Source organism: Myotis brandtii, unplaced genomic scaffold (genome assembly GCF_000412655.1).
Source record: "Myotis brandtii unplaced genomic scaffold, ASM41265v1 scaffold266, whole genome shotgun sequence".
Taxonomy (NCBI): domain Eukaryota; kingdom Metazoa; phylum Chordata; class Mammalia; order Chiroptera; family Vespertilionidae; genus Myotis; species Myotis brandtii.
Window position 1 is genome coordinate 3343147 of NW_005360124.1, and position 24366 is coordinate 3367512.

Genomic DNA, 24366 nt, shown 5'->3' on the forward strand with positions numbered 1-24366 from the left:
TGTGTGTGTGTGTGTCAAATAAAATATATATTCATTTTACAGAGGAAGGGAGAGAGAAAGAGAAAGATAGAAACATCAATGATGAGAGTCATTGATTGGCTGCCTCCTGCACGCTCCACACTGGGGATCAAGCCTGCAACCCAGGCATATGCCCTGACCAGAAATTGAACCATGACCTCCTGGTTCATAGGTCGACACTCAACCACTGAGCCATGCCGGGTGGGCAGCAATGAGCTTTTAAGCAATGGAAAGACATGGGGGAAATCTTAAATGCATATTACTAAGTGAAAGAAGCCAATCTGAAAAGGCTACACACTGTATGAGCCTACCTACATAAAACTCTGGAATGGAAAAACTCAAAAGACAGTAAAAAGATCAGTGGTTGCCAGATGTTAGGGCAGAGAATGAAATGAACAGGCAGGTCACACAAGTTTTTTTAGGCCAATGACACTACTCTGTATGATACTAAAATGGTGAATACATGTAATTATACATTGAACCAAATCCAAAGAATGTATGACACATGACACCAAGAGTGAACCATGATGTGAACTATGGAGGTGGCGTGGTAATGATGAGTCTATGTAGGTTCATTAATTATAAAAAATGTCCTACTCTGTTGCTGAATATAAACGAGGGGGAGATGGTGTGTGTGTGTGGTAGTGTAAGAGGGTACACAAGAACTTTGCACTTTCTGCTATATTTGCTGTGAACCTAAAACTGCTCGAAAAAATAAAGTTTAAAAAATGAAGATGAGGAGGAAGAGAACGACCAGGACAAGGAGGGATGGTAAGACCTCACAATGACCAACGCAGTTGGCACCAACTGAGGTTTTCCCTCACCCTTCTCTCCTCTCCCTCCTTGCACAGCACTTACTTGTTTCTTTATCCGTGTTTTGTGCTCTTATTCCTAATTCTTTTCTAGTTCGTATTAGACTTAGAGTTATAGGCAGGTCTCACTTACTGCACTAAGACCTGACTGAGGGCAGAGGCAAGGCCTTATAATGTTAATATTTCTACTAGAAATACTACATAGTGGAATTCAATAAATGTTTGTTGCGTGAATGATGGGCATCTTATAGTTGTTTTAAATGCAGTTTTAAAGGATTTTGCCTCCGAATTTTTTCTTCAGCCTTTTTGGTATCCTGAAATGTCCACCCTGTGACTCATCCCAGGGAGAGTGACCAGGATGGGAGTGAGAGAGCATTGAGGATTGTCCCTAGAAAATTGAGAACCTATGAGAATCCTAAACTAATGAATTATCTCTAATGTGCCTCCTTAAATAGCAGCACATTACTCTAGTGGAGTTTTTAGAAAATACTCCTTCTTGATGACAGAATGAGCAAGTGCAGTCTGAAATCTGGGACCAGACTTCTGTGTGCTAATGTATGCCAATAGGAAAGATGTCATGGGCTGCCTGAAATGTTCTAGGGAGAGCTTTATTACAAAACCTAAGGATTAGATATATGTAAAACATGTGAGATGTATTCTGGTGAGGAATAATATTTTAAACTTCTATTATTCATTTATTACTTACTGAAACAATTAAAATGTGATATTCAGCATTCACAAAACTAAGTCTCAAATAACTTTAAAGTTCTTTATCTAGATTAGTATACAGCAAAAACATTCCATAGGAAAGATATATTGAGGATATTCATGTTCATTAGTGTAAATTTCTGGGTATAAGCAAAAATCCCTGTATTTCAGACTGTCCAGGGAGTGGACATGGTGAGACCAACATCTAGGTCTCCAAACATGAAGGGGGATCCAAGTAATATCTAAGTACAAGCAGGACATTCATTAAGGTAAATAGATGCTCTAATAAAAGGCCATTGGGAAACAGGATAGCAGAGTAAGGCAAAGTGACCTAAAGGCCCAAGATAAGTGGAGAGATTTTCTGAGATGATGTGTGGAGGGAGGGGCTGTTGACACATCCTCTTGAAAGTATGCCCTCCCACAACCTCAAAAACACTTTGGGACTCTTCAATACTTTATGATGCAGGCCTGGCAATAAAGGCAGAAGTCTACATTCTCAGAGCTCAGTTTCCTTCGGCAGCAATGAGATTCTGAAAACGGAGTCCATAAAATGGGATGTTTCCTATTTCTGAATGGCCTTCCTAAACTGTATCTGACTTCCGCTCAACATTGTTAAATATTGACCCCAAGCTAATTTGCATGTGTAGGCTGTGGTTATTCCTTCTGTTACTATGCTACCTTGTGGGGGTTCCATCATCCCCAGCTTTCTGGAAACACTTGTGAACCCCTCCAGAGATTATTTACTATTCCATTTCTAGTCCCTCACAGGAGGTTTCTGGCTAAAATCCAAGCAGAGTGACTCTCTAGTTCTGGACAGAGTATTTAGAGACTTTGGGATCTCTGCTGGACATCAGAGTCAACCAGCACTTCATCATGAGTCAAATTTCCTTGTCAGGCATCACCAGACCAAGTCTTTGTGTTGGGTTAATCAGGAGAGTAGTGCTGAGCTACTGAGAGCCTCTGTGCAGAGGCTAGCTAGACTCTGAGCTGTCCCAGGTTATAGGTTCTATCTGAGGGGACAAATATGCCACTGTAGGGCTCTGATTATATGCCCTCATTGAGAGCATCAAGGGTGCATCTCATAGACAAAAATCTTTCTCTGAGTTTTTCCCAAGAAGAAAAAATAAAAATACTTAAAAACATTGTAAAAATAATAAAAAGAAGGAACAAAGTTTTAGTAATTAAATAGCATCATATGATTCTTGGATCATGAATGTCTGTGTTTCCTAGAGAGAGGAGTGACAGAAATGATTTTCTTTTTTTCAGTGTCATGTCAGAGCCAAGAAGAGAAGGAAAGGTGGGACACTGAAAGGTAAGGCTCTGCCTATTCCATCTGAGCTCTCCAAGGGTGACCCTTTCTTGCTCCTTCCCGTGAAGAACCAGGTTCATGATTTCTATGTCAGTTGCTAGCCACAGTTCCTCACATAAAAAAGAACTTTCAGAGGAGAGCTCATGGAAAGAAATTCACAACCTTAGACACTTCTCAGATTCCCTGCTCTGCTGTCCCTGGGCCTGGGCAATGGGTGTTGCTCAGTAGGAGTCAAGAGTAGAATTTCTGTCTCCTGACCTTGTGAAAGTACTTTGACTTCAGGGTGATTAGATTCCTCTTTGTTGTAACCACTGACCTGTTTCCTTCACAGAGTGGTTTTGAGCATCAAATAAGATAATGTATGTGAAAGTACTTTATAAATGAAGCAACACACATGACAACTTTATTAATATGATCATTGACATTTGACATCATCTAGTGACTCATGGGGCTTTCAGAGTCCAATATACCAATGGTCTCCCATAAAGGGACTGCTCTATAATAGCTGGGATTCAACACATATAACACACTCTCCTGGTTTCCCAGGTTGCAGAGGGGAAAAGAGGAGAAAAAGACATTGATTTCTCACCTTAAAAGGTGACCAGTAATTTTCCTTCTTTCCTGGCCCCTCTTTAGCATATTCTATGCAATTTAAATGATTCAAAGCAGCTTTCTATAGTCATGGAATGGAGTTGCCATAGGAACAGGTATGCGAGTGAAGGCTTTGAGATGAGCGCAGTTGAGTGAATTGTGACCTAATAGATGTGGGGCAATATGAAAAGGCATCAGGCATAATGTGCCCTCCCCCACAAATAAGGCCAGTAGGTCCTCCTTTCCTTGCTCTGGTTGGTCCTGGCTGCAATTATGTACCTCCTGTCTCCTGCAGCCCCCTAGGCCAACATCATGATACCACCCACTTTCCTCAGCTGTATGTGCAGGCCCTTCCTGTGATGTGTGTAACAATACAACCAGCAGGCCCTTCCTATGATGTGTGTAACAATGCAACCAGCTGAGATGGATTGGCTGCTGTCCTAATTGGGCCTGGAAGATGCTACTCTCTCTGTGTCCCCTTTGGCTTCCACAGCTCCTGTTACTGAACCAAATTTCACTCTGTCCCCTGCGTTCTCAGCAGTCCCTCCAGGAGGACTAATACCATCTCCTCTGCCGGAGCCTTTCCCACCACCCCTCTCCAATCTCTCCCTAACCCACTGACTCCCTTAGGTGATTTTCCTTCAAAGTCATCACTAGTTCACTCTCTGCCTGAAGATACTTTTGCTCCCTCGGATTATGCATTCCCAGTAGACAGTTCCTCACCTCCACCTCTTGCCTTTATCTTTCTCCCACCACACGACACTCAGAATGAGAAAATACTTCTGACTCTGACTGACAACTTTCTTGAAGTTTCTATTACCCAAGTTATCAACCCCTTCCCTTGGCTTTGAATCTCACAGTATCAGTGACTAATCATGGACCACTAACCTTCTGTTTCACCAGCACCACACTACAGTTTAACTATAACTCCAACTAAATCCATTCACATCTCATCCAAGCCTGCTCTGGAGAACTCATCGCTAGACAGCACTGGGACATTGGCCACTTATGTCCCTCAATGCACTGACCACCCAAGCCTGTCGATTTCAGACTTTTCCTGTCAGGAAGTTTGAGTCAAAGGCCCATTGCTGTCCACCTTGGCACAACGTGATTTCAACTAAGTTCAGGATCTGAGGTATGACACTGAGGAAAACCTAAACAGCTACATAATGAATCTGTTAGAAATAAATTCAATACTGTGAGGGGAGAGTGTAAATCAGAGACAACCAGAAAATGCCCTAAAGTACACTTGTGTAAGAAGTTTGAGGAAATCAATGAGGGGCAGCTCCCTGCGACTCTGCATAGTCCATGGCATGTTATACAGCAGACACTTTCTGTGAAATCTTACTCCGAAATAAAACAAACAAGTTTGGCACCATCAGGAGCTTTACTTCCTTGAGTCTGGTGCACAGCAGATTCTGGAAGCCCACATTACCATGTTTATTTGAGGATGGCATGAAAGTCTTCCTGCCAAAGTCCTTGAATCCACAGAGGGTTTTCCATTAATAGATACCATTCCTTGCTCAATTCCAAATTTCCTACTCTACCAACCTGATTTCTGAGGTGGTCTCTAAATCAGGAGGCTTCATGCCCCTTCAACGAAACTCTAAAACTCTGAATCATCCTCACCCTGCCACCTAATTTGTGGGCAAAGAAGGACAGGGGACCCTGATAAGATCAGTGTCCAAAACACCTTGGGGCTGGCAGAGGAAGTTCAGAAAATTCAGGATGCTGGACAGGCACTTCTGCCTGCCACAAACAGCATCATTGGCAAAGCAAGTCAAGGACACTTCAAAGAGCCAAATTCTACTCACAAAGCTGCCCATAGGCAATACTGGACGGGACATGAACCAAATGACCAAAGTGTAAATTCCAGTCATGGCAAAGAGATGAAGAAATCAGAACCTGTCTTCATGCCCAACCTATCTCCATGTCCAAGGATGAAGAGCTTGATGCTCTTCAATCCAAAATGAGTGATCGCTTGACAACCAGCAAGCTGGGAATCTCCCAAAGGATAAATGTGAGTGAGAGTAAAGGAGTAACGATTGTGAAAACTGAATGCCTCCCAGCAAAAACATCAGTTCTCCAAGATCCTAACTCAGCAGATGCTTAGACCCTCAACTAAGTGCTGAGTTAAAGTGGAAATTGAAGAAGAGGAAGCAGAGCCAGGCCCAAGGCCAACACACTCACGTGTCCCATGTCTCAGACAGCTTGACTTACAAAGCCTCTCTGACTAATGCTCAGGGTGTCTCAGTGTGGACGGGGAAGCTCCCCAGGTGCTGCATGTCCATTTGGAGGACAGAAGAGTCAGTATGAAGCAGTGGCAGGAGCCGTGTAACCCTAAGAATGTCTCAAGGTTGTGGCAAGATAAAAATTGCCCAGCAGCTGCAAAGAAAGTGAGCCCACTGTATACAAATCAGAAGAGTTTTCTAGAGGGAATTCAGGCTTGGGAACATCCCAACCTGGAAGGAAGAGATTTCCTACTCGGGACCTGCCATTAAAGGAAAGGCATGGGAACAAGTCTCCCCAGAGCCCATCACAGAAGGCACAGTCTCCTCCTGAAAGCCTGTTCAGAAATCAAATGAACCGGATTTTTCAATGGCTTTATCCTGAGATAAAATGCAAACAGCAAGAAAACTTCCAGGAAAAAAGCAGCCCAGTATCATCTACACAGAGCAGAGGCCCAGTTAAAAGTACAGCAGACATTGGGGATTTTCTAGAGGAGAAACTGGGGCACCGGCATGCAGTACATACCACCTGCCCATAAGAACCCCTTCCCTCTGCAGTGAAGTTTGGGAAAGCTCAGCAGATTGCAGCAGAGTGGGTACTGACAGAGCCTGTCCAGGGGCATCCTTTCAACTCCAGGGTTCTCTCCTATAAAGTGACAAATACGAAGTCCTAAGGCCAAGAAGCTGTGTTCAGAGACAAGGACAGACACCCCCATAAAGTTGTGGCATTAAAGGACCAGCTATTATGTCAGAAGCAACCCCAATCTGTGCCCCCAGAGGGACTGTGCCTCACCTGCAGGGCTGCAGCTGCCCAGTGGCCTCTTGCTGCTCTCACCACTGCTGTAGCCAAGGTGTTCAGAGATCTGTCTCTATGATTTAGAAAAGGATTCTGGATCTTTTGCAGGGGAAGGACTTTCCCACCACAAAACAATTCCTGCCCTGTGGAGAATATTGATTTGCCCTAATAAATATTTATCTAATAGAGTAAGGTCTTCTCTGTGTACTGTGTTGGGGGCATGGGTTTGGGGTATCTCAGGGCTTGTGCTTAGAAAAAGGAAGGAGGAGTTAGTTTAGCTCCCGACTGCTTCCTTTTAGCTGCTCAAGTGACCATCTCTTGTAGCTCTTATTGAAAAATAGGTATCATGTTCCCCCTGCCAAAGCTCACCTCATACCTGATGAGGCTGAGGAGATGGGCTGTTTCCTGCCTTTCAGCTTAGCCTTAATGAACATGCAGAGCAGCCCACATCTTCCCCCCCAGGGAATACTTATATCCTCTTGAAAGGAAGACAGGCCTTCTGTATCTGAAGATCAAGGACAAGTATATTTTTCAGAAAATATCAGTGAAGAAGACACAGTGGATTAATCATTATTTAGAAGTCAGTAAGCAGAGGATCACACAGGTGGGTGAACCCTTAATGCAGCGGTTCTCAACCTGTGGGTCCCGACCCCTTAGGGGGTTGAACGACCCTTTCACAGGGGTCGCCTAAGACCATCAAAAAACACATATTGAATATATAATTACATATTGTTTTTGTGATTAATCTCTATGCTTTAATTATTTTCAATTTCTAACAATGAAAATACATCCTGCGTATCAGATATTTACATTACGATTCATAACAGTAGCAAAATTACAGTTATGAAGTAGCAACGAAAATAATTTTATGGTTGGGGGTCACCACAACATGAGGGACTGTATTAAAGGGTCACAGCATTAGGAAGGTTGAGAACCACTGCCTTAATGGGACTGTTTGGGGGAATATGGCTGCAGTAAATCCTGGTGTGATTGGGCAAGGGTCTCAGAACAGCACAGATCTAGTTAAAGATCTGTCTCTTGGGTCATGTTAATGTTTGGGGAAGCATACTTTAGCCTTGACTCTGAAGTATCCCCATTTAAAAAGGTATCTTGGGAAGTGGTTCCCATCTCGGGGTATTTCTACAGGCTGTGGGATTTTATTTTTTTTTTTACTTTTAATTTTTTTTTCTGAGCAAAAGCATTACTCAACTGCCACTGGAATGAATGTTAACCAGGCAGCCACCTACCTCCCAGGGGAAAAAAATATAAAAGATACCTTAGATTAAGCAATAAGGTAAAAACTACTGAAGGGGAGAAAGTGTGACCTTGCTGGTGGAACAGAGGTTATTTCCCATCATCCATACAGTGTGATCCTGTCTCGCTCCAATCTTCCTCAAGCTGATCTAAGCCTGACCTTCCTTGGCTGATCAGAGCACTGCATAGCCTACTGATGCCAAACACCAAAAAGGCATGGGCTATTCCTTGAGCACTAAAATAATATTTGCAGGGATGTGATTAAGCATGGCATCCCAGTCTTTGGGGAAGGTGATGTTGGTGCTTCCTTCCATCCATGATTGATGGAAATGTGCAAGATCTTGGCTTTAGTGTAGACATTTCACTTATAGGATGGAGATGTCATGGTTTTAAGGGAGTGATAATAAATCTCCCAGAACACCTACAGCTCATGAACCAGAGATGAGTTTTAGACTATGCACTAGGATTACAGATGTTCTGGGGCTCATCCTGGACCTCCATGCAATGCTCTCTTTGGCCAAACCTGAGCACAAACTCACCCATACTGTAGAGGTTTGCAGGGAGCCAACCCCACTTGTTCAGACTGAAACATAAAAATGTAATGACTGTCATAAACAGCACTTGCAGTAGTTTTTTCCCAGGAAGCCTTGTAAATCCCGGGTGTCAAGGAAAAACAGCAACAACTAAAGTGGCCCACCCAGTCCCCTTTGGAAACCTCTGTATGAAAAATTTAAGCTCTGTGTTTATCCGGGAATGTCTTCCTATAAGTCATTGATCACTATTGGATTAAATTTTACAGTCATTTCTACTGGTGCCCCAGAACTAGCTGGAAATCATTTATTCATTCCAAAAACAATTATCCCATACTTACTAACATGTGAACAACTTTATACTGTCTGCTATGTTTACTGTGAACCAAAAATTGCTCTAAGAGTCTAAGAAAGAAGGAAGAGGAGGTCAATGACGAAGATGAGGAGGATGAGGAAGAAAACCTCATAATGCCCACCTGTGTTGGCACCAACTCCATGGTTTTCCCTAGCCCCTCTGTCATCTCCCTCCTTACACAACACTTAATTACTTCTTCATCTGTGTTTTGTGCTTTTATTCCTATTTCTTTCCTAGTTTATATCACTTCATTAGAGTTGTAGGCAGGTTTCACTTATTGCACTAAGCCCTGACTGACTGAGGGCAGAGGCAAGGCCTTATAATGTTAATATTTCTACTAGAAATACTACATTGTAGAATTCAATAAATGTTTGTTGTGTGAATGGTGGGCATCTTATAGTTATTTTAAATGCAGTTTTAAAGTATTTTCCCTTGAATGTGTTCTTCTGCCTTGTTGGGGAGCACAAGAGACTTGGTTGGAAAGTTTGTAAGGAGGACATTCCCAGAAAAGGGAAGTGTGCGGAAGGCCACCTGCCTTATTTATGGGAATGCTGACTTAGGGGAGACTTAGGGGAATGTTGAAGGCGGCGTCCCTAATTATTCCTTGACCTTTCCAAACAAGCCTGTGCATATACAGACCCCCATATGTTTAGTAGAATCCTTATGCTTACTCCCTGGATGCCCTTGACTAAGGGACAATGTAAACACATGTCCTCCCAAGATTACTCACCCTACTGATTGTATCTAAAGATAAAAATTCCAATAAAGACTTAATGAGATAGGCAATCAAAGTGGCCTGGCTTCTTCAGCTGGGCAAGCCCCTTAGCCTTCTCTCCCATAGTGAAACTATGCTGGAGTAATCTGTTCATCTGTCATTCAGGGGCTCCTGGTTAGCCTCGGCCCAACCTTTTTGGTATCCTGAAATGTCTGTACCCTGTGGCTCATCCTAGGGACAGTGAACAGGATGGGAGTGAGAGAGCACTGAGGACTATCTGTAGAAAACTGAGAACCTATGAGTATCCTAAACTAATGACTTATCTCTAACGTGTCTCCTTAAATAGCAGCACATTACTCAAGTAAAGGACATAGTGAGACCAACATCAACATCTCCAAACAAAAAGGGGGACCCAAGTAATATCTGGATTACAAATAGAATTAGCAGAATATTCATGGAGGTACATAGATGCTATATTAAAAGGCAGGTTGAAAAATAAGGGTAGCAGAGTAAGGCAGAGGGACCTGGAGACATAAAATGGGTGGAGGCTCTTCTGGGATGTTGGATTTGGGAGGAGCTGGGTACACATCCTCTTGAAGGTGTCCCCCTTAACACCCTCAAAAACCCTCTGTGACTCAATGCTTTGTGATGCAGGCCTGGCTATAAAATCAAGAGTTTGCACCCTCAGAGCTCAGGGGCCTCAGGCAGCATTGCCATTCAGAAAATGACTTTCAGCCTATTTCTGAATAGCCTCCCAGAGCTTTATCTGGGCTTCTGTTCAGAATATTTAGATTGTTCCTGCACCCTACCTCGCCTCTGTATGTTGGGGTTGCTCCTCCTCTCCTTCCCTTTCCTGATGAAAATTCTATCAACCCAAACCATCTGGAAAAATGCGCACACACAAAAGGTAAGGAATCCTGCACGAGCCCCCAAAGAGACTTTTTTTATTGTTTCCATTTCTAGTTCCACATTTATAAATGAGTTAACTTGGGTCAGAGACACTTAAGATGGGATGTCTGAGGAGAGAACAGAACATCAATCTTCTAGGACAGTGGTCGGCAAACTCCGCCAACAGAGCCAAATATCAACAGTACAACGATTGAAATTTCTTTTGAGAGCCAAATTTTTTAAGCTTAAACTATATAGGTAGGTACATTGTTATTAACTTAATTAGGGTACTCCTAAGGCTTAGGAAGAGCCACACTCAAGGGGCCAAAGAGCTGCATGTGGCTCGTGAGCCGCAGTTTGCCGACCACGGTTCTAGGGGAAGAGAACTGGCAGGGCTAGGGGTTCAGGGAGGACCCAGGCTACCATCTGAAGCTCACAGACCATCTGGGTATGGAGGAGAATTCCTGAATAGAACTCCAAACAGTGCCTTCATGGCCATGGATTGGGTTATTTTGAGTTTGGGATCTCTGCTGGAGGTCAGAGTTCCATCGTACTTCCTCCTGAGTCATATTTCCATGCCAGGCATAACTGGAACAACCCTTCCCTGGGCTGATCAGGAAAGCAGTGCTGAGCATCTGAGAGCCTCTGAGCAGAGGCAGGAGCCGGAGCTCTGTTCCAGGTCACAGGGTCCTATCTGAGGAGCAGAGATGAGATGGTTGGCCCCAGATCTTATGCCCTCCTTAAGCACAGGACTTATGAATGAGGACCAACCATGAACCTCATGGACACAAACATTCTTTGAGTTTTTAAAGAAGAAGATTAAACTGAAAACATTTTAAATATATAAATTTTGACAATAATAAGAAACACAAAGTTCAATTAATTAGTTATATTATTCTTGGATAATTAATGTCTGAGTTTCTAGGGAGAGGAGTGACAGAAATGGGCCCCAACCTCCCATTCTTTACTTTCATTCTCAGTGTCAGTGTCAGGGAAGAGCCAAGAGGAGAAGGAAAGGTGGGACACTAAAAGGTAAGGTTCTCCCCACTCCACATGAGCTCCCCAAGGCTGACCCTTTCTCTCCTTTCCCTGAGGAACCAGTTTCATGATTTCTATGATGTCAGTTGCTCGACACAGTTCCTCTCAGTATAGAGGCCTCAGAGGAGAAGATTTTCTGTCAGAACCTGAGGCACTTCTCAGATTCCCTGCTTTGCTGTCCCTGAATATGAAGTAATGATTGACCTGGGCAATGGGTATTACCCAGTATGTGTCCAAAGTGGAACTTCTGTCTCCTGACTTTGTGAAAGTATTTTAACTTCAGAATTATCAGATTCTTCTTTGACATAACCACTGACTTCTCTGTTTTGCAGAGTGGTTTGAGCGTAGATAATAAAATGTACTAGAGGCCCAGTGCACGAAATTCGTGCACTTGGTGGTCCCTCAGCCCAGCCTGCACCATCTTGCAGTCCGGAAGGCCTCAGGGGATATCTAAATAACTGCAGTCAGACATCCTTAGCACTGCTGCGGATGGGGGAGAGGGTCCCACCACCACCTCTGCACTTGCCAGCCATGAACCCAGCTTCTGGCTGAGCAGCGCTCCCCCTGTGGGAACACATTGACCACCAGTGGGCAGCTCCTGCGTTGAATGTCTGCCCCCTTGTGGTCAGTGCACTTCATAGCAACTGGTTGTTGCACTGTTTGGTCGATTTGCATATTAGCCTTTTATTATATATATTTATAAAAGTTGCAACACACATGAGAGTGTTATTAATATTGACCATTTGACTTCATCTATTAACTCATGGGGCTTTCAGTGTCTAATATACCAATGGTTTCCCATAAAGGGACTCCTTTATAATTACTGGGATTCTATACCTTCATCACATGTAACACACTCTCCTGGTTTCCCAGATAGAAGGTACTACCAGAGGGAAGAAGAGGATAAAAAGATGCTGATTTCTCTCCTTAAAAGGTGAAAAACCTTTCTCCCTCTTCCCTGATCCCAATTTAGTATGTTCTATGCAATTCCAGGGCTTCAGTACAGCCTTCTATAGTCATGGATTGGGGTTGCCATAGAAATTAGTACATGAAGGAGACTTTGGGGTGAGTGCTATTGAGTGCATTGTGAAGTCATGAATGTGGGGCAATGTGAAGAGACAGCAGGATTCAGGTGACCCCAACACACCAGGTCAGTAGGTCCTCCTTTCCTTGTTCTGGTTGGTCTTGGCTGCAGCTTTGTACCTCCTGTCTCCTGCAGCCCCCTCGGCCAGCGTCATGATTCCATCCTCTTTCGTCAACTGTTATGTCCAGATCCCTCCTGTGAGGTGTGTAATGATGCAACTGCTGAGATGGATCAGCTGCTGTCTTCATTTGTCCTGGAAGATGCTATTCCCTCTGTGTCCCCTTTGACTTCTGCAGATCCTGTGACTGAGCCATCATTCACTCAGTCCCCTGCCTTCTCAGCAGTCCCTCTAGGAGTCCTAATACCACTTCACCTGCCTAAGCCTTTCCCACCATCCCCCTCCAATCTCTCCCCTAACCCAGTGACCCCCTTAACTCATTTTCCATTACCATCATCACAGATTCACTCTATGCCAGCAGACAATTTATCTCTCTTGACATCTGAATTTCCAGTCCATACCATACACCATGTCCCACCACATGGTACTAAGACTATGGATGCTGCTGTTCAATCAGACGCCTCTCTGACCCTGAATACCATCTTCATTGACTCCTCCAATACCCAAGATATCAACCCCTTCCCAGATTTGGCCCAGAAAGGTAATTCCACAGAATCTGTTACTTTTCATCATGTACAACCAACCTTGTCTGTTTCACCACCACCACTACACTACAGTTTAACTTTGACTCAACCTAAACCCATTCACATCTCATCCAAGCCTGCTCTGAAAAACTCATCTCCAGATAGCACTGGAGCATTGGCCACTTATGTCCCTCAAGGCACTGACCATGCAAGTCTGTCGATTTCAGACTTTTCCTCTCAGAAAGCTCGTGTCAGAGACCTGTTGCTGTCCCCCTTGACACGCAATTTCTATCAAGTTCAGGATGTGGGGTATGACTCTGAGAAAGACCTAAATACCTACATAATGAGTCTGTCAGGAGAAAATTCCATGATGTCAGGGCAGAATATAATGCAGAGAGAACAAGAAAATGCCCGGAAAATACATTTGAGGAAGAAGTCAAAGGAAATCAGTGAGGGTCAGCTCCCTGCGACTATGCATAGTCCATGGCATGCTATCCAACAGACACTTTCTATGAAATCCTATGTGGAAATAAAACGGAGAAGTTTGGCACCACCAGTGGGTAGGGAATACTGCCTGAACACATGCCAGGAGCTTTACTTCCTTGAGTCCGGTTCCCAGCAGATTCTGGAAGCCCACATTACCAAGTTTCATTTGAGGATGGTGTGTGGCCTTCCCGCCAAAGTTCTTGAATCCATTAAAATCTTTAAAATGAAAGATGCTTCCTCCCATCTCCAGTATGATTCCAAATCCTTCTCAACTAACCTGATTTCTGAGGTGGTCTCCAAATCAGGGGGCTTCATGCCCCTTCGAGGAAGCTCTAAAACCCTGAATCATTGTAGCTCTGCTACCTCACTTGTGGGCAAGGAAGGACAGGGGATCCTGAGACAAGCACCCTCTGAAATCTCCCACAGGCTGTCAGACCATGTTCAGAGAATTCTGGATGCTCGACCTACTCCTCTGCCTATGACAAACATCATTGGCAAAGCAAGTCAAGAACATTCTCCAAGAGCCAACATTCTCCCCTTAAAGCTGCCCATAAGACAATCCTGGGCTGAACATGAGCTAAAGGATCAGAGTGCAAATTCCAGTAACGTCAAAGAGATGAAGAAATCAGAACCTGTCTCCATGCTCAATGTGTCTAGGGCTGAGGAGCTCAATGCTCTTCAATACAAAATGAGTGACATCTTGACAACCAGCAAGCTGGAAGTCGCGCAAAGGCTAAATGTGAGTGAGAGTAAAGGAGTAACGATTGTGAAAACTGAATGCCTCCCAGCAAAAACATCAGTTCTCCAAGATCCTAACTCAGCAGATGCTAAGAACCAACTAATTGCCGAGTTAAAGAAGTTAGGGAAGATGAAGCATAGTCAGGCCCAAGGCCAGCCCACTCACGTGTCCCATGCCTCAGACAGCTTGATTTACAAAGCCTCCCTGATTCATGCTCAGGGTGTCTCCAGTGTGGACAGGGCAGCTCCCCAGGTGCTGCATGTCCATTTGGGGAACACAGGAGTCAGTATGGAGCAGCCACAGGATCTGTGGGTCCCTAAGAAGATCTCAAGGTTATGCCAGGATAAGAATTTCCCACCAGCTACAAAGAAAGTGAGGCCCACAGGGTCCAAACCAGAGGAGCTTGGTGGAGGGAATGCTGGGATGGGCACATCCCAACCTGAAAGGAAGAGATTTCCTACTTTGAACCTGCCATTAAAGGAGAGGCTTGGGGCCAAGTCTCCGAAGACCCCATCACAGAAGGTACAACCTCCTCCAGAAAGCCTGTTCAGAAAACAAATGAACCGGTTTTTTCAATGGCTTTATTTTTGGAAAAAATGCAAACAGCAAAAATACTCTCAGGAAAAGGGCAACAATGTATCATCTACACAGAGCCAAGGCCCAGTTAAAAGTAGAGCAGACATTGTGAGTTTTCTAGAGGAAAAACTGGGGCGTCAGCATCCAGTAGATATCACTTGCCCTCAAGAGCCCCTTCCCTCTGCAGTGAAGTTTGCAAAAGCTCTGCGGATTGCAGCAGTGTGGGCCTGGGCAGAGCCTGTCCAGGGGCATCCTTTTCACTCCAGGGCTAGCTCTTGTAAAGTGACAAATACCAAGACCTTCCACCAAGCTGCCTTCAGTGACAAGGACAGACACCCCCGGAAAGTTGTGGCATTTAAGGACCAGCTATTAGATCAGAAGCAACTCCAATCTGTGTCCTGCAGAGAGTGTGTGCCCCGTCCAAGCCCCACCTGCAGGCCTCCAGCTGCCCAGTGGGCTCCTGCTGCTCTCACCACTGCTGTAACCACGGTGTTCAGAGATCCGTTTCTACTATTAAGACAGAAAAGGATTCTGGATATTTTCCAGGGAAAAGAATTTCCCACCACAAAATAATTCCTGCCCTGTGAAGAATATTAATTTGCCCTAATAAATTTGCCCTAATAATAGTAATGTCTTCTCTATGTACTGTGTTGGGGGCATGAGTGTCTCGGGGCTTTTGCTCAGGGAAAGGAAAGTGTTAGTTCAGCTCTTCCTGATCCCTTCCTTTAGCTTCTAAAGTGAACAGCCCGTAGAGCTCTATGGAAAAATAGATATCATGTGACCCCTGCCAAAGCCTACTTCATCCCTGATGAAGTTTGTGGAGATGGGCTCTGTCTCCTGCCTTTTAGGTTAGTCTTAAGGAATATGCAGAGCAGCCCACACCTTCTCCATCAGGAAATACTTAAAAATCTTTTCAAATTGTACAGAATACAGGCCTTCTTTATCCCAAAAGATAAAAGGCAGGTATATTTTTCAGAAATTATTAATAATAATGAGACAGTGGCTTAATCATTATTTAGAACTAGAGGCCTGGTGCACGAAATTCGTGCACGGGAGGGGTCCCCTCAGCCCAGCTTGCATCCTTTCTAATCTGGGACCCTATGGGGGATGTCTGACTGCCGGTTTAGGCCCGATCCCTGGGACATCCCTCTCACAATCCTGGACCGCTGGCTCCTAATCGATCACCTGCCTGCCTGCCTGGTCGCTCCTAACTTCCCCCCTCTGCCAGTGCCCCAAATTGCCCCCCTACACTGGCCTGGTCACCCCCAATTTCCCCCCTGCCAGCCTAGTCACCCCTCACTGCCGCCCCCCCGCCCGCTGCCCCCCACCCCTGCTGCCGGCCTGGTCGCCCCTCATGGCCCCCTCGCTGGCCTGGTCGCCCCACACAGCCTGCTAGTTCAGTCATTTGGTTGTCCCTCACTCACCCCCTGCTGGCCTGGTCACCCCATGCAGCCTGCTTGTTCAGTCATTTGGTTGTCCCTCACTAACCCCCTGTCGGCTTGATCATAGGCAGCCATCTTGTGAGGGTGTGAGGGTTAATTTGCTATTACCTCTTTATTATATAGGACAAGTGAGTGAATCCTGAATGGGAGTGTTTAGGGGATATGGCTGCAGTAGATCTTTGGCTGGTTGGGGAAGGGTCTAGGAAAGCACAGATATGCTTAAAGATCTGTCTCATGGGTCATGTTGATGTTTTGGGGAGGCATATTTTTTTTATTTTTTTAAATATATTTTTATTGATTTCAGAGAGGAAGAGAGAGAGAGAGATAGAAACATCCATGATGAGAGAGAATCATGGATCGTTATTGATTTCAGAGAGGAAGAGGGACAGAGAGATAGAAACATCCATGATGAGAGAGGATCATGGATCGGCTGCCTCCTGCAAATCCCCCACTGGGGATCGAGCCCATAACCTGGGCATATGCCCTTGACTGGAATTGAACCTGGGACCTTTCAGTTCGCAGGCCAATGTTCTATCCACTGGGCCAAACCGGCTAGGGCAGGAGGAAGCATAATTTAATCTTGACACTGAAGTATCCCTACTGGAAAGTAACCTTCGGGAAGTTGTTCCATCTCTGGATATTTTTTCAGGTTGACATTTTTTTTTCCTGAGCAAAAACTTCACTCAACTATAGTTGTGATGACTGGTAGCTAGGTAGCCACCTTCCTCCCAGAGTAAAACAAAGCTGAAAGTAAGGAAAAGATGCCGCTTAGACTAAGTGAGAAAAAAGAACCAATGAAGAAGGGAAAGAGTGACCTTGCTGATGGAATACAGATTATGCCCATCATCCCCACAGTGTGATCCTGTCTTGCTCCCAAACTGATCTAAGCTCCACCTGCCATGGCTGATCAGGGAACTGCACAGCCTACAGATGCCTCACAGCAAAAAGACCAGGGCTATTCCTTGAGCACTAAAACAATATTTGCAGGGATGTCATTAGGCATGGCATCCCTGTCTTTGGAGATGGTGGAATGTGTGCCTTCCTTCCATGCTTGATGGGAATATGCACGAATTTGCTCTTAGCAAGTACATTTCACCTATCAGGATGGAGATGTCACCTTTGATATACAAGGGTTTTGGGAAGTTACAATAAATCTCCCACAGAACACCTGCAGCTCATGTACTGGAGGTGAGTTCTAGACTATGCACCAGGGTTACAGATGTTTGGGGGCTCACCTTGGACTTCCATGGAATGCTCTCTTTGGCCAAATCCTACACATATACCCACCTGTACTATAAGGGTCCTCTGGGGAGTCAACCCCACTTGTTCAGACTAAAACACAAAAATGGAATGACTGCCCTAGACAGCACTTGAGGCAGTTTTCCCAGTAAGAATTGTGAATCCTGTGTGTCAAAGACAAACAGCAACAACAACAACAAAAAAACAACACACAGATGTCCACCACAATCCTCTCTCACTACCACACTTGTATCTTTTGTTAGACAGCACTTGAGGTAGTTTTCCCAGTAAGAATTGTGAATCCTGAGTGTCAAAGACAAATAGCAACAACAACAACAACAACAACAACAACACACACAGATGTCCACCACAATCCTTTCTCACTACCACACTTGTATCTTTTGTCCACAGTTATGCCATCAACCCTACAATGTCTGAATCTTGGGGTCACAAAAATAATTCAGATTTTGTGAAAGTCCTGGGAGGGATAAAAAGGTAAAATGGAGCCCAAGGCAAGGAACCTGAAGGGGTGAGCAGGCAGTAAAAGCTCTAACATTCATGAGAAGTAACTCTGATGTAGTTACCTCTACACTATAGCACACATTACCAGGAATACCTCTGCCATCTGGAATAATACATTCTTATCTTCTATCCTTCCAACTTATATGCCCCTTGATAATTTTTCAACTCTGGGTCATTTATTTTCCCACTAACTCCCAGTCAATTCACAAAGCTCTTGTTTCCCTCCCTTACCAAGTTAGACTTGATGGTCTATCAGGTAACCAACTCTTAAACACTCCACTACAAAATGGGTCCCTTTCAGTCCCCTTTAGTCCTTCCCGTCTGGCAAAATTTCAACTCTGTTTTTCCAGAAATGTCTTCCTATAAGTAAATGACCATTATTGGATTAAATCACACAATTGATTCTACTGGTGCCCCAGAATTACCTGGAAATCATTAATTCATTCCCCAAACAATTATCTCTTGTCTACTAACATGTGAACAAAACAAATGGAGCTTAGGTCCCTGTTTCCTTAGTCTGTTCTCTCTCCAAAGCTACTCAAATCTATTTCAAATTGCTTTCACTTTTCTCAAACTGAGTCCATCTCCACTGGCTCAACTGGTGTGCTGGACCACTATTCACAGAGGATCTAGAAGACATGAGATGGGAACTTTTCAACAAAACACTTTAAAAATATCACTTTTCACATTCTTCCTTTCCTTTTTCCTTCTTATTACATGGAAAGAGGCTTCCTTCCCAACCTCAAAGGAATGACACTTTCTGAAGTCACCTTGAGAGACAGCTAAATTCCTGTCTTCATGGACTGATGCATCCTCCCTCTCCTTATGAGGCAGCTAACATCTTTTACTTTTTTCAAGCTTAACAAAGAAATGTTTAAACATACACAACAGCAGATACAATAATATATCTTCCCATGTACTCTCAAAAATTATCATTTGATATGTGTAATAGATGCCATTTTTACAATACAGTACAGTGAAAATGCCCATCAGAACATCTAACTATCCATCTCTCAGACTTATGTGCCCATGTCAAAGCTTTCACATTTCTTTGACATTTGTCACGTGTGGAACACACTTATGCACCACAGATGTAAACAGCCTTGGTGAGGAAAGAACACTGAGTTTGAAAGGCTTTGGGAATCAGTTCTGCTCTGCCTTTTAATCAACCCTGAGGAGTCATTTGAGTGAGTTCTCTCAACTCCATGCAAATAATCTTAAAGAGCAAATCCCGTGCACAATATTACTGCTACTAATCACGCAGTGACGACACTAACATGCTAACTATAGAGAAGCACAAAACTACAGAAATGGCATCTCTATCTGTGTTTTCAAATATTTAGAAAAAATTTTCCTGTCAGACATTAAAATGACTTAAAACACAGTAGATCAGATACCCTTGCTTATCTTTTTCCTTCCCCAAATGCCACTAAAAGTAAAAGACTCAGTGAAAAGATGCTTGACTTCATTAACCTTTAGGGAAATGCTAATTAAAAACACTAAGAGCCCTGACTCAGAGACTCAATTGGTTGGAGCATCTTCCCACACATCAAAAAGGTTGTGGGTTTGATTCCAGGTCAGAGCACATACCTAGGTTGTGGGTTAAATTCCTGGACAGGGTGCGTTCAGGAAGCAACTGAATGATATTTTTCTCTTATGTCATTGTTTCTCTCTCTCCATTCCTTTCTCTCTAAAATTCAATAAAAATAGATCCTCAGGTGAGGATTAAGAAAAACAAACACATGCATATACACACACCAAAAAAATAGGTAAAATAAAAAAACTCAGGTAATTCTCATGCATATACACACACCAAAAAATAGGTAAAATAAAAAAACTCAGGTAATTCTCACTGAGAATGTGGAGAAAGTAGAACTCCCATACATTGCTGATGGGAGCCACTTTGAAAAATAGTATGGCACTTACTCAAAATGTTAAACATAGAGTTATCATATGACCTAGCAATTGCACCTCTAGTATGCATTCATGAGAAATGAAAACACTTATCCCTACCAAACGTTGTAAACCAATGTTCATAGTAATAGTATTCATAGTAATAAAAGGAGAAAACAACTCAAATTTTCATTAACTGATGAATGGGTAAACAGATTCATATATCCATACAATGTAACATGTATTGGCAATAAAAACCATTCATATTACAACATGGGTGAACCTTAAAAACATTATGGTTTGTGGATAAAGCCAGTCACAAATGAGCACCTATGATCCTTTCATATAAAATGTCCACACAGGAGAAACTAGGGAAACAAAAAATAAATTAGTGATTGCTTAGGCCTGGGGGTGGGAAGGGAAGGAGAGGGATGATTTCTAAAGAAGATACCATTTCTTTATGAAGTCATGAAGCTGTTTTTAAATTTACTAAAACCGTAAAACTTGACACTTTATATAGGTAAACTGTATGGCATGTGAACTGTATTTCAATATAGTTGTTAAAACAAGTGAAGGATTTAAAAAGAATAAGTACTTGGGAATGGCAAATAGGGAGAGGATATGACAAAAAATGTCAACACATTTCTGGAGAATGGAAATCCAGGTGAGGTGTAGGAAGTGACTAGCAGAGCAGAGGAAGTGCTGGAAACCCATTCACTCCACAAAATCCCAGAAGACCAATGAACTGGTGGACTTGAAAAGAAAAAATTCAAGATGTCATAAATATCTTGAATTGTTTTATTTTTGTTTATATAATGTTTAATTTTTAAAAATATTTTATTCTTTTTTGGGATTGAGTGTGACCTCCTCCAGTAATTTGTGAAATCCTGTTTAGAATGTTAACATGGCCCAATGTGGAGAAGATCCCAGATTTTTTGCCTGGAATGGAATCAGAAAATTGTTTACAGTTGGCACTGCACAGTTCCAGGGTCTAGGTATGGTGGTGGTGGCAGCCGCGAAAATATTAAAGTCAGAAATCTTAACTTTTTAAAATGCAGGAAAACTATCCATGGTCCATTTAAAAAAATGTATTTATTTGAATATAATTAAACCTGTGGAAATTTGCATGCATGATAAAACACAAACCCAGACTTACCTACCAAATGAAGCATTTGCAATTTCTTCCCTCTTTGTCTCTTTGTGAGGTCTCATGTCCATGATAACTGAAGATGTCAGTTGCTAAATAGAGTTCCTCTCAAAAAACAGAGTCCTTATTGAAGAGGCTCATGGGAAGGCACTCAGGAATGGAGACCCTTCTCAGATTTCTTGCTCTACCTGTCCCTGGGCATGGAGTTTTGATGGACCTGGGCAATGGGGTTGTCCAATAGGTGGCCATGTCAGATGGTAAAGTGTCAGAACTTCTGTCTCCTGAATATAAACAAGGACTTTGATTTCTTGGAAGGTTCAATTCCTCTTTGAGGTAAACACTGACCTAGGTTCCTCACAGGGTGTTTCTGAATATCACATGCAATAATATGTATGAAATCTCTTTGTGATCATGCAACATACATATATGAACTTTATTATTATTATCATTAAATATGTGATCTTTTATTTCAATTCTAGAAGCTTTTCATGTTCTATCAACAGTAACACTGCAGATTCTTCTACACAATCTCCTATGAGATTTCCTAGCTTCACCTTCATCACTATTCTGATTTCACATAGATAACTTGTCAGAGCAAATAGAAGGGGCAACAAAAATGCTTTCTTTTCTACAAAGGTGATTAAACATCACCCTTTTCTTTTTTGTAACCTTCTTGAACAGTCTATGGATTTGAAGGGCCTCAGGAAAGCCAAGTATTGACAAGAGAGGAAAATCTTAGAGTCAGAATGTGAAAGCCTTTGGGAGGGGGATAAATAGGTAATATTGTGTGATCAAGAAATCAGGGTTCTAAGTGAAATAAGTCAGTCAGAGAAAGATAAGTATCACATGATCTCACTTATATGTGGAATTTAATGAACAAAATAATGTGGAATGTGACAAACAAAATATATCCAGAGTCATGGAAGTATGCAACAGATAGAAGATCCTCAGAGGGAATGGAGGAGGTGAGTGAAGAGATCAACCAAAGAACATAAATGGACACAGACAATAACGGGTAAAGGCCTGGGGAGGGGATGGATGAGGGGAGGATGGGGGGCAATAGGGAAAGAAGGGGGACATCTGTAATAATTTAAACAATAAAGATAATTTTTTAAAAGTAGGGTAATGTGAAAGGACACTATACAGTGGGCAACCCTACCTTTGCCAGACCTGCCAGTGTCTCATATGTTGGTTTTGGTCTTGGCCTGCAGCTTTGTACCTCCTGTCTCTATCAGTCTCCTGGGTCAGCACCATGATACCACCTGCTTTCATCAAATGTTATATCTAGACCCCTCCTGTGAGGTATGTACTAAAGCAACCACTGAAGTCAATCAGCAGGTTCTCCCAAAGGTCCTAGAAGATGCTACTCTCTCTGTGTCCCCTCTGACTTCCACAGCTTCTATGACTGAGCCATCCTTCATTCAGTCCTCTGCCTTCTCAGCAGACCCTCCAGGAGACCTAATACCACCTCCTCTGCCTGAGCTTTTCCTACCATACCCCTCTGTTCTCTCCTCCAACTCAATGACACCCTTGGGTAATTTTCTGTCACCCTCATCACTTGGTCAAACTATGTCTCCAGATCTTTTTTATCCTTTGGAGTCTCAATTCTCAGAGGACTATTCCCCTCCCCAACTCCTTAAGTTTTTCTCTGTCTAACCACAATACACTAAGAGAGCACATCCTATTCTCTAATCATAGACTACTTTGTCAATACCATCGTCTCACTTGAGCCTTCAGTTTCCCATTTATTCCTTACCACATTTTTTTAAGACAAGGAAGCCCACTGATTCATTTGCTTGTTATCAGGTACTACCAACCCTGCCTGATTCACCACCACCAGACTTCACTTTAACTGTGAATCAATGCAAATTGATTTCCATCTAATGAAGCCTGTTCCATAGAATTCATCACCAGATAGCACTGGTGAGTTGTCTAGTCATGTTCCAACAGTCATAGGCCCTGTCCATTCAAACTGTCAATTTCAGACTCCTCCTTTTGGCAGGCTTATGCCAAGAACGTGTTCCTCCCCATATAATTGCACACTTATTTTCAGTGAGACCATGTTTCCTTCCATCTACTAGATACCTGTCTCTGGGGAAAATCTGCTACAAAGCACATCAAGGTCATTCTTTCCTTGGCCTTAACTTCTAGGCACTCTTGGAAAGAAAAAAGAAAAAAATGGGGTGGGGGGCGGTTTTTAAGATTTTCACAAAGTAAGAAAAGGACATGGAACCATTTTCAAAACAAATCGGGTCAGAATACCAATGGACAACTTCATAAAGTTAATTGTAGCCACTTGATATATAGATCATCCCAGCCCTCAAAATGTTTTGGATGCCTGGCCTTGTGGCTCAGTGGTTGAACATTGACACCGTGGGGTCTCAGTTTGATTCCTGGTTGAGGCATACTGCCAGAGTTGTGGGCTTGGACCCCGGTAGGGTGCATGCAGAAGGCAGTTCATCGATGATTCTCTGTCAACATTTATCTGTTTCTCTCTCTCTTGCTCTCCCTTTCTCTCTCTGAAATCAATAAAAGCTGATTTTTTAAAAACCTGGCTGGAACATTGAAGGCAAACCAGAAAATCTGTGCATTTGTGAGCAAGTTCTTTGTGTCAAGACTTTTGGGGAAAAACTGATTGAGAAAGAGACCCAGGTCTACTGGGTTCTTCCCTCTTTGCACAGTGAGTCCCTAGTGATTATTCTCCTAGTTTCTAGAGGTGGTTCCCCATTAGAGTATCACATTTTGTTACTCAATGGAATCTGTAATATTTCTGCAGTCCAAATGCAGGATCAAGATCTCCAACACTTCCTCATTTTCATCCCTTTCCCCTCCCCAGTGTACACCCCCAAACCTGGCCTAAGACTAAGCACCAATCCAAACCACTACTTTCACTCATATTCATCCCCAGCCTACTTCAATTCTGATACCCAATACTACCATCTGCTTCTGTATCCAGGATTAGGGACTATGGGGTGTTTTTCCATGGATCCCAGAATGATTCAGAGTCTACTACCTTAAATGAAAATCAACACCTGGAATGGCATGTGTTACAAAAGCAACAGGAGGGTTTGTAATGTTTAGTCCCTGTGGTCAAAAAAATCTCAAAAGGCCACTTGTCCTCGAGCTTCTGGCCATCCATTTTACAGCCAGTCATCTTATACCTATGTACCAGTTTCCATCCTTTCTGACCATTATTATATACCACCAGAGAACCTGAGGAGAAACTGAGGCTCAACATTTCAAGGTGGCTAATCCCCCCATCCCATACTCAGTACCCCCCACCTCATGCCTGTAGGAGTGTAGAGCCTCTGGAACTGATGATGCTTAGTGCAAATTAACAGAAACCTCTCAGCA

At 43.2% G+C, this 24366-nt stretch overlaps 1 protein-coding gene across 1 annotated transcript; it reads left to right on the forward strand.

Moving 5' to 3' along the window:
• Window positions 1-5368: 5368 nt before the first annotated feature.
• On the forward strand, window positions 5369-24240 carry LOC102261082 (spermatogenesis-associated protein 31D1-like). Its single transcript, XM_014541222.1, is given in 7 exon segments — window positions 5369-5458; window positions 11185-11236; window positions 12116-12176; window positions 12438-15176; window positions 17862-17945; window positions 23969-24104; window positions 24106-24240. Coding segments are annotated over 7 exon segments (3297 nt in total).
• The last annotated feature ends 126 nt before the right edge of the window (window positions 24241-24366 follow it).